Here is an 11,251-nt window from a genome sequence, read left to right as displayed (position 1 = left end):
AGTAAGTCTTGAAGTTGGGTAGTGTCAGTACTCCAACTTTGCTCTTCTTCAATACTACGTTGACTATTCTGGGACTTTTGCCTCTCTTTATAAACTTTAAAATCAATTTGCCAATATCTGCAACATAACTCTCTGGGATTTTGATTGGGATTGCATTGAATCTACTCATGAAGTTGTTGGGAAGAACTGATATCTTGACAATATTGAACATGGATTATCCCTCTTATTTAGTTCTCTTTCTTTCATCAGAGTTTTTTTTTTTTTTTTTTTTTTTTTAAGATGGAGTCTCCCTCTGTCTCCCAGGCAGGAGCGCAGTGGCGCGATCTCAGCTCACTGCAACCTCCACCTCCCGGGTTCAAGCAATTCCCTGCCCCAGCCTCCTGAGTAGCTGGGATTACAGGCACCGGCTACCACGCGCAGCGAATTTTTTTGTATTTTTGGTAGAGACAGGGTTTCACCATCTTGGCCAGGCTGGTCTGGAACTCCTGACCTCATGATCCACCTGCCTTGGACTCCCAAAGTGCTGGGGTTACAGGTGTGAGCCACCGCTCCTGGCCTCATCAGAGTTTAATAGCTTTCCTCATATAAATCTTGTACATATTTCACAAGATTTATACCTGCATATTTCATTTTTGAAAATGCTAATGTAAATGGTATTGTGTTTTTATTTCAAGCTCCACGTGTTTATTGCTGGTGTATGGGAAAATGATTGACTCATGTACATTAACCTCATATCCTACAACCTTTCTATAATTGTTTATTAGTTCGAGGACTTTGTTTTTGTTTTGTTTTGTTTTTGTAGTTTCTTTTTTTTTTTTTTTTAGAAAAAAACCACAGAGCTTTATTATTCTCAACACCAATGGCAACGGTCTTCATAGGACAAGAGAGTGAGTTCTGTCGATGGATAGGCAGCCCCTACTTGCCGGCGATAAGCGGGTTCTGCAGGACCACGATGACCGAGTCCCTGCGCAGGAACATCTTGGAGATGTAGCGGTCTTTGTTGACTGGCTTGGATTTCTTCTTGCCCTTGCCGCTCTTAGGGACCTCAGTCCACATCTCCTTCACGTTCTCCAGCACCATGTTGCAGTGCCTATCGAAGGCCTTCACGCGGCCCAGGAGTTTCTTATTGTTGCGACAGTTGATGAGCACTTGGGTGGTGTTCTTGACTGACTGAGTGAGCACAGAGAGTGGACCCGTGTTAAATTCCTCCTCCTCTCGCTTCTGCAGCTCCTCTGGGGTCATCTCACTCTTGGGCTTGTTGAGGAGGCTCATGATGGTCACTAAGCTCTCCGTTCACCCCCGTTTCCCTGTTTTTGTAGTTTCTTAAGAATTTTCTACATACATGATCATGTCATCTGCAAACAAAGTTTTATTTCTTCCTTTCCAACTTACATACCTTTTATTTCTTTTTCTTGTTTTATTGCATTAACTAGGACTTCTGATACAATGTTGGAAATAAGTGGTGAGAAAAGATGTCTTTGTTCCATATCTTTGCAAACAAGCTTCTAGTTTCTCATAAACTATGATGTTAGTTGTAGGTTTTTTGTTAGCTGTAGGTTTTTGTAGATGTCCTTTATCAAGCTGAGGAAGTTTTCCTCTATTCCTATTCTGCTGAGAGTTTTTTTTTAAATAATGAATGGGTGTTGGATTTTATTAATTGCTTTCTCTCCATTTGTTGATATAATTATGAGACTTTTCTTTTTTGCTTGTTGATGTAATGGATCACATTGATTGATTTTTCAAATGTTGAACCATCCCTGTACAGCTGGTATATCCCACTTGTTCGTGGTGCATAGTTTTTCAAAAATTCTTTGTTGGATTTGATTTGGTGAAATTTTGTTGAGGATTTTTGCATCTATGTTCATGAGAGATGTTGGTTGTTGTTTTATTTTCTTTTAATGGCTTTGTCTGATTCTGGTATTAGGGAAGAGCTGGCCTCATAGAATGAGTTAGGAAGTATTCCTTCTGCTTCTATATTCTGAAAGATATTGTAGATAATTTGTATAATTTCTTTCTTAAATGTTTGGTAGAATTCACCTTGATAGAATTTACCATCTGTGCCTGGTGCTTTCTGTTGTGGAAGGTTATTAATTATTGATTCAATTTCTTTAATAGATTAAGAAATTCTCTATTCTTATTTAGATTGTCTATTTCTTCTTGTGTGAGTTTCGGCAGATTGTATCTTTCAAGGGATTGCTCTATTTCATCAAGGTTCTCGAATAATTTTTTCATAGTATTTCTTTATTATCTTTTTTTTTGAGACAGCGTCTTACTGTCATTCAGGCCAGAGGGCAGTGGTGTGACCATAGCAGACTTGAAATCCTGGGCTCAAGTGATCCTCCTGTCTTAGCTTCCTAGGTAGCTGGGACTACAGATGCGTGCCACCACACCTGGCTTTTTTTTTTTTTTTTTTTTTTTTTGGTAGAAACAAGGTCTCTATTGCCCAGGCTGATCTCAAACTCCTGGCTTCAAGTGATTCTTCTGCCTCAGCCTCCTAAATGCTGTGATTACAGGTGTAAGCTACAATACTTGACCTCTCTTATTATCATTTTAATGTCCATGGGATCTTTAGTGATGGTTCCTCTTTCATTTCTGATCCTAGTAATTTGTATCATCTTTTTTATCTTGGTTTACCTGCAAGGACGTTTATTAATTTTATTGGTCTTTTCAATGAGCCAGCTTTTTGGTTTTGTTGATTTTCTTTATTGATTTCCTGTTTTCAATGTTATTGATTTCTGGTCTGTCATTATTTCTTTTATTCTGTGTACTTTGGATTTAATTTGTTCTTCATTTTCTAGTTTCCTTAGGTGCAAGCTTGGATAATTGCTTTTAGATTATTCTTCTTTTCTAATATACATATGTAATGCAATAAACTTCCCTCTAAGTACATTGCTTTTGCTGGATTGTGCACATTTTAATAGTTGTATTTTCATTTCCATTTAGTTGACAATATTATTAAGTTTCTTTTGAGATTTCTTCTTTAGCCCATGTGTTATTTAGAAGTGTGTTGTTTTATCTCCAAATATTTTGAATGTTCAGGTTATCTTTCAGTTATTGATGTTTAATTTCATTGTGGTCTGAGAGAACACGGTGAATGATTTCGATTTTTTAAAAAACGTAATGTGTGTTTTATGGCTAGAATGTGATGTATGTTTCAATTTAGCTTGAGAAGAATGTGTATTATGCTGTTGTCGGATGAAATCATTTATAGATGTCAATTATAACCAATTGATTGATGGTGCTGTTGAGTTCAGCTATGTCCTTAATGATTTTTTGCCTGCTGCATGTGTCCATTTCTGATGGAGGGGTGTTGAAGTTTCCAACTATAATGGTGGGTTTCTCTGTTTATCCTTGTAATTCTATAAATTTTTGCCTCATTTATGTTAATACTCTGTTATTAGACAAATGCGCATTAAGGATTGTTATTCTTCCTGAAGATTGACCCCTTTTATCATTATGCAATGCCCCTTTGTATCCCTGATAATTTTTCTTGCTCTGTAGTCTGCTCGTCTGTAATTAAGATAGCTTCTCAAGACTTTTGATTAGTGTTAGCTTGGTATATCTTTCTCTATCCCTTCACTTTGAATCTATGTGTGTCTTTATATTTATAACCGACATATTGTAGAAATAATCTAACTGGGTCTTGTTTTTTTGACTCATTCTTACAATCTCTGTTATTTAATTGGTATACTTAGATAATTGACATTTAAAATCACTATTGATTAATCATCTGGGTTAATATCTGCCATATGTATTACTGTTTTCTCTTTGTTGCCCTTTTTATTTGTTTCTGGTTTTGTCCTCTATCCTTTTCCTGCCACTTTTGGTTTTAATTGAGTATTTTATATGATCCAATTTTCTTTCTTCTCTTGGCATATCAATTATACATTTTTTGGAGCTTTCTTAGTGGGTGCCTTAGAGTTTGCAATATACTTTTACAATTAATTCAAGTCACATTCAAATAACATTTCACTAATTCACATGTAGTGCCAGTACTTTACAATGAATTATCCCTATTTCTTCCCACTTGTCCCTTGCATTATTACTATCATTTATTTCACTAATACACAAATGTACGTAACTATATATCTATACACACATAAATGTGCATATGTAATCTAACCCTTGTTGCTCTTATTATTTTGAACAACTATTACCTGCTAAATCAATTAAAAATCAGTAAATAAAAGTTTTCCTTTACTTTTATTTATTTCATCTCTAATGCTTTTTATTTCCTTATATAGATCCAAGTTTCTGATGTATATACTTTTCTTTCCCTCTGAAGAACCTTTAAAACTTTATTTATTTATTTATTTTCTTTGAGACAGTATTGTGCTGTCACCCAGGCTGGAGTGCAGTGGTGCGAGCTTGGCTCACTGCAACCTCCACTTCCTGGGTTCAAGCAATTCTCGTGCCTCAGCCTCCCAAGTAACTGGGATTACAGCCATGTGCCACCACACGTGGCTAATTTTTGCATATATATAGACACATATTTATACACAAAAAATATATATATTGTGTGTGTGTCTATATATATATATATATATATATATTTTAGTAGAAACAGTGTTATGCCATGTTGTCCAGGTTTGTTTTGAATTCCTGACCTCAGGTGATCTACCTGCTTCGGCCTCCTGAAGTACTGAGATTACAGCCACGAGCCACCATCCCCCAGCCTAAACCTTTTTTTTTTTTTTTACAAATCACTTTCAACAAATTTTCCCAATGTTTTCTTGTCTGCAAAAGTCATTATTTATCCTGCACTTTTGAAGAAACTTTTTACAGGATACTTAATTCTAGGTTGGTTTTTTTTTTTCTCTCAACACTTTAAATATTTAACTCCACTCTTCTTGCTTGTATAGTTTCTTAGAAAATCAGGCGGCGGGGCACAGTGGCTCACACCTGTAATCCCAACACTTTGGGAGGCCGAGGCAGGTGGATCACGGGGTCAGGAGTTCGAGACCAGCCTGGCCAATATGGTGAAACCCCATCTCTACTAAAGAATATAAAAATTAGCCCAGCGTGGTGGTGTGTGCCTGTAGTCCCAGCTATTTAGGCGGCTGAGGCAGGAGAATCACTTGAACCCGGGAGGTGGAGGTTGCAGTGAGCTGAGATGGCGCCACTGCACTGCAGCCTGGGCACCAGAGTGAGACTCCATCGAAAAAAAAGAAAGAAAGAAAATCAGATGTCATTCTTATCTTCACTCCTCTATAGGTAAGATGTTTTTCCCTCTGTCTTCTTTTAAGCATTTTTCTTTATCTTTGATTTCCTGATAATATATGCCTAGGTGTAGTTTTTTGTTGTTGTTGTTTTTGTTTTTAAATATTTATCCTGCCTGACATTCTCTGAGCTTCCTGGGTCTGTGGGATGGAGTTTGACATTAATTTAGGAAAATTCTTAGTCATTATTCCCTCAAATAGTTTCTGTTCCTTTCCCTTTTACTTCTCCTTGTTGTAGAAAGGGTCTTCTAAAAGTTCATGGAAAGTGTATATTATGAAAAACTATATATGACTTAAAAATTTTTTGCACCAAACTAAAGTCATCCTAACTTGTTCTAACATGTCTGAACAGGTTCTAGTTTGAAGAACTAAGAAGAATAAGACGTCGGTTTGAAAACAGCCTCTATTAGAACATTATGAATTCTGCTCAAATTGAAGCAAGAACCAACATTAAATTTGTGATGAAACTCGGGTGGAATAATGGTGATATCACTGATGTTTTATGAAAAGTTTACAGGGACAATGCCCCAAAGAAATCATCAGTTAACAAATGGATAACTCATTTTCAAAAGGGAGATTATATTGAAGATGATCATGCAGCAGCAGATTATCCACATCAATTTGTGAGGAAAAAATTCACTTTGTCGTGTCCTAATTGAAGAGGACCAACGATAAACAGCAGAAACAATAGTCAACACCATAGACATCTCAATTGGTTCAGCATACACAGTTCTGACTGAAAAATTAAAGGTGAGCAAACTTTCCACTTGACGAGTGTTGAAACCACTGCACCCAGATCAGCTTCAGACAAGAGCAGAACTTTCGATGGAGATTGTATTATGTTTCTTAAAAATTATTTTTAATTATTGTAGGTACATAGTAGGTGTACATATTTATAGGGTACATGAGATATTTTGATACAGGCATATAATAAGTAATAATCACATCGTGGAGAATGGGGTATCCATCCTCTCAAGCTCAACTGAAATTTTTTTTGACATTTTCATCATATACTTTAATCCCTTCATTTTACAAATGAGGAGAATGCATTGCCTATGGTCTCATAGCAAAGTGACGACTAGGTTGGGACTAGAATCAGTAAAGGTTGGGACTAGAACCAGGTGTTTCAACTAGTCTCGTATGTGTCCAAGTGCACCATACTTGGTGGTTTTGAATTCTTAGAGCTGAGTCTTGTGTGGTTAGGGGGTCATGTGCAACTTCGCTAGTAGGGAGTTCGCTTCTTAAAAACTTTTTTTTTCCAGCTCCCCACACATCTAAATATTTTGTGATGAGATACTTTGAAAGGGTAAGTCTGGCTCCATGAATGTCCCATCTGTATAGCTGCGAAGTATCCTGATTTAGAAGGGTCCTGGGCTCTGGCTCTGTTTACTTTTTTGTTTGTTTGGTTTTTTTTTTTTTTAATTATACTTTAAGTTCTGGGGTACATGTGCAGAACGCGCAGTTTTGTTACATAGGTATACATGTGTCATGTTGGTTTGCTGTACCCATCAACCCGTCACCTACATTAGGTGTTTCTCCTAATGCTATTCCTGCCCTAGCCTCCCAGCCCCCGACAGGCCCTGGTGTGTGATGTTCCCCTCCCTGTGTCCATGTGTTCTCATTGTTCAACTCCCACTTATGAGTGAGAACATGCATTGTTTGGTTTTCTGTTCTTGTGTCAATTTGCTGTGAAATTTTAAATAAGTGGGATCAAGATCCTGAAGCATGTCTTTGAAGAATTGTAACAGGAGATGAAACATGGCTTTACCAGTATGATCCTGAAGACAAAGCACAATCATAGCAACGTCTACCAAGAAGTGGAAGTGGTCCAGTCAAAGCAAAAGCAGACTCGTCAAGAGCAAAGGTCATGGCAACGGGTTTTGGAGATGGTAAAAGCGTTTTGCTTGTTGACTTTTTGGAGGGCCAAGAGACAATAACATCTACTTATTATGAGAGTGTTTTAAGAAAGTTAGCCTAAGCTTTGGCAGAAAAACTCCCGGGAAAACTTCACCAGAGAGTTTTTCTTCACCAGAACAATGCTCCTGCTCATTCCTCTCATCAAATAAGGGCAATTTTGTGAAGGCTTTGATGGGAAAACATTAGGCGTCCACCTTACAGCCCTGATTTGGCTCCCTCTGACTTCTTTTTGTTTCCTAATTTTACAAATTCTTTAAATGGCACCTATTTTTTTCTTCTGTTAGTTATATAAAAAAGACTACATTGACATAACCAAATTCCCAGGGCCCTCAGGGATAGACTAGATAGCTGGTATTATTGCTTATAAAAGTGTCTGGACATTGACGGAACTTGTATTGAGAAATAAAGTTTATGTATTTTTATTTTTATCTTAAAAATTGTTTTACACAGGGTCCTGCTTTGTTGCCTAGGCTGGCGTGCAGTCGTGCATTCAAAGCTCAATTAAGCTTCAAACCCTTGGGCTCAAGCAGTTCTCCTTCCTCAGCTTTCTGAGTAATTACTACTATACGCATGCACCATCACCCCTGGCTTTTTAAAAAAAATTTCTTTTGTAGATATGGGTCTTGCTATGCTGCCTATTTTTATCTCTTAATTATATTTTTTCCACAAACTTGTTGAAGTCTTCTTGTATTTCTGTTATGCATATGCTATATCTTTGTTTCATAGTTCTTGGACATTCTGTTTCTTTTTTTCATTTTTTTTCTTTGCTTTTTAGTTTTGAAAGTTTCTATTGACATATACTCAAGCTCAGAGACTCTTTTCTCAGCTGTGTGCAGTCTACGAATGTGTCCAATAAAAATATTCTTCATTTCTGTTACAGTGTTTTGATCTTTACCATTTCTTTTTTTATTCTTTCTTAGAATTTCCATATCTCTGCTTACATTACTCAGCTGTTCTTGTGCATTATCTACTTTTTAAATTAGAGCCCTTATCACATTAATCATACATAGTTTCTTTTTTTTTTTTTTTTTTTTTTTTGAGACGGAGTCTCGCTCTGTCGCCCAGGCTGGAGTGCAGTGGCCAGATCTCAGCTCACTGCAAGCTCCGCCTCCCGGGTTCACGCCATTCTCCTGCCTCAGCCTCCCGAGTAGCTGGGACCACAGGCGCCGCCACCTCGCCCGGCTAATTTTTTGTGTTTTTAGTAGAGACGGGGTTTCACCGTGTTAGCCAGGATGGTCTCGATCTCCTGACCTTGTGATCCGCCCGTCTCGGCCTCCCAAAGTGCTGGGATTACAGGCTTGAGCCACCGCGCCCGGCCCATAGTTTCTTTTAATCTACCAACTGATAATTCCAACTTCCCTTCCATGTATGAGTCTGGTTCTAATGCTTGCTCTGTCTTTCAAAGTGTATTTTTTTTGTTTTTTAGTATGCCTTATAATTTTTTGTTGAAAACTGGTCATGATGTACAGGTACTGGGTGAAAGAAACTGTTCAATAGGCCTTTAGTGATATGGTGCTAAGGTTTTGGGAGAGGGGAAGCATTCTATAATTTTATAATTAGGTCTCACTATTTTAGTGATGCTGTGCCTCTGGACTCTAGACTTCAAAAGTGCCTCTCTGTGTCCTCCCTTCCCCCTACCTTAGATGGGACAGAATGGCTGGAGGGGACTGGAGCTGAAGTTGGGTATTTCCCTTCCTACAGGCAGAAGGCTAGAGCAGACTGGAGTTGGCCATTTCCCTTCAGCCAGGTCAGTTAGGCTCTGATGAAACCCCAATAGGTTAAGTTCCGGTAAAATAGATTCTCTTGATGGCAGGCCTTGTTAAGAACAGAATGCTCTGGCATATTTCAAAATAATTACTTTCCTCTGGCTACTTGAAACCCTAAGGAGTTCTTCTCTGATCTTTACTGTGAGAACCTGGTAGAACTCCCAGGAGGTAAAACAAAGAAGTTTTCAGTTCACAGGCTTGTCCACACTGAGCCTCCAACAATTCATCAATTACAGTCTAGGCTTTCCTACCCTGTGCTGGTTCCTGTGGATGTTTCTGCTCAGGTAAGTTGTGATTCTCTGGATTCCCCTGCCTGTCTCTCCAATTCTGGGGGCAGCAGTTTGCACTGTGACCTTACTTCCCTGACAGATGTAAGAAGAGTTGTTGATTTTTCAGTTTGTTCGGTTTTTTACTTATTTTTAGGATGGAATGGCAACTTCTAAGCTCCTTACATACTGGACAGGAAACCAGAAATGTCTGTTGGGTTTTTAATGGCACTTTTCAATGTAGATGTTATCTCTGCAACTCTTAGATAAACATTTAAAACACAAAAGAAAGTAATCTGATCTGTGTTAAAATGTGAATTGCTTACTGAAATATTGGCAAGGTAGAAAGGCACTTAATTGTGCACTAACTGTCAATAGATTAAATAGCTATTACTCTCCATAGGCAAAGGTTAAGTTTTTTTGTAAGAAAAGAATTTCAACATCAATGGGTGGAGCATATAATAGTGGTTTGCTTTCAGAATACAGAGACAAAACATTACTTTTTATGTTTACCCAATTTCTACATCATCATCTGTTCTTTTTGTATTATTCAAAGAGACACTATGGGTAGAGACCTCCGCATGTGAAAGAGTGACTGAAGAGTCTCATTAGTGATGCAGCCCTCTCTATACCGGTGTGCGTAAAAACATCCAGTAATCATTTTTGTGGTTTTTCAGGGTTTAGAGCTCTGAAGTTCTGTTGCAACTTGCAGACTGTCTCTCCCAAACTTCCTTATCATTCTTCCCTGACAAGAATCCTCTGCTCCTTTTAGTCTAGTTTCTGGACTCTTCCCAATGTGCCCTCTTTATTCCCAGTCTCTACCCTTGCTCATATTGTTTTTTCTTCCAAGGATGCATTCTGCCCTGCTCTGTGCCATCCAGTTCAAATCCAGACTTCTCTGTGAAACCCTCCACTATTCTGGCCTTTTTGGACTTATCTTGACTCTTCTAGTCTGCTCCACAGCATTTAGCCTTTTTGTTTTGTTGTATGGCTTCCTTTGTCTTATGTATTCAGAGCCTGTCTCCTCAATAAGAGATTATATCTTGTCTCTTTCATATGCCCCACAGCATTTAGTACAGTGGAAGGCACATAGCAGCTTCTGCTTGTTGATGACTTGCTTAATTGTTGTCTGACACATTGGAGTGTTTACTGCTATGGATGTCTGAAATTCTATAGTTATGAAAAAATTGTCAAAACTTTGCTTTACTTTGACTGTATGGCATTTTCTTGGGGATAGGGGCTACCTGTATATAGTTACCCAACTTGTGCTTGCTATGTGAAAATTGTTGGAATGGGTATCAAAACTATTATAATTCCACTTACCTTCATTCAAAGACTTTTCCGGTTTGTCATTTGATTTTTTAAAATTATTTTTTATTTTTGTGAGGACATAGTAGGTGTATATACTTATGGGTTACATGAGATATTTTGATATAGGTATGCAATCCATAATAATCACATAAGGATAAATGGGGTATCCGTCACTTCAGGCATTTATCTTTTGTGTGACAAACAATCTAATTATATTCTTTTTTTTTTTCCTTTTGAGAGGGAGTTTCACTTTTTGATGCCGAGGCTGGAGTGCAGTAGTACAATCTCGGCTCACTGCAACCTCCACCTCCCAGGTTCAAGTGATTCTCCTGTCTCAGCCTCCCGAGTAGCTGGGATTACAGGTGCCAGCCACCATGCTCGGCAAATTTTTGTATTTTTAATAGAGACGGGTTTCACCATGTTGGCCAGGCTAGTCTTGAACTCCTGACCTCAAGAGATCCGCCCGCCTCGGCCTCCCAAAGTGCTGGGATTACCAGTGTGAGCCACCGTGCCCGGCCTATATTCTTTTACTTATTTTAAAATGTTCAATTAAATTATTATTGACTGTAGTCACCCTATTGTGCTGTCAAATACTAGTTCTTATTCATTCTTTCTAACTTTTTTTTGTACCCATTAGCTATCCCCACTTTGCACCCTCTAATCCCCCCACCACCTATCCCAGCCTTTGGTAACCACCCTCTTGTCTTTCTGAGCCTGGCTTATTTCACTTAACATAATGACCTCCAGTTCCATTCATGTTGTTGCAAATGGC

At 38.2% G+C, this 11,251-nt stretch overlaps 2 protein-coding genes across 3 annotated transcripts in view; one reads left to right on the top strand and one right to left on the bottom strand.

Moving 5' to 3' along the window:
• Nucleotides 1-821: 821 nt before the first annotated feature.
• LOC126946900 (small nuclear ribonucleoprotein Sm D2-like) lies at nucleotides 822-1,311 on the bottom strand. Its single transcript, XM_050777625.1, has one exon. It carries the CDS (start codon nucleotides 1,270-1,272, stop codon nucleotides 916-918), a length of 357 nt encoding a protein of 118 aa, XP_050633582.1. The 5' UTR covers nucleotides 1,273-1,311; the 3' UTR covers nucleotides 822-915.
• A 7,762-nt stretch (nucleotides 1,312-9,073) lies between these two features.
• The window catches only part of ACSL4 (acyl-CoA synthetase long chain family member 4), a 111,501-nt gene continuing 109,323 nt past the window's right edge, over nucleotides 9,074-11,251 (top strand). Inside the window, exon 1 of one of the 2 annotated variants that reach the window (XM_050777619.1) lies at nucleotides 9,074-9,186. The gene's annotated coding sequence lies outside the window, so the exon portion shown is untranslated. The remainder of the gene's footprint in view (nucleotides 9,187-11,251) is intronic. The other variant, XM_050777622.1, reaches the window with a different exon arrangement.

The sequence above is a fragment of the Macaca thibetana genome, chromosome X (assembly GCF_024542745.1).
Source record: "Macaca thibetana thibetana isolate TM-01 chromosome X, ASM2454274v1, whole genome shotgun sequence".
NCBI lineage: Eukaryota > Metazoa > Chordata > Mammalia > Primates > Cercopithecidae > Macaca > Macaca thibetana.
The sequence above is the reverse complement of the archived record's forward strand: the minus strand, read 5'-3'. Positions and strand labels throughout refer to the sequence as shown.

Bases quoted from the DNA above. Each gene is read 5' to 3' on its own strand.
- LOC126946900 (XM_050777625.1), bottom strand. From the start codon at position 1,272: ATGAGCCTCCTCAACAAGCCCAAGAGTGAGATGACCCCAGAGGAGCTG.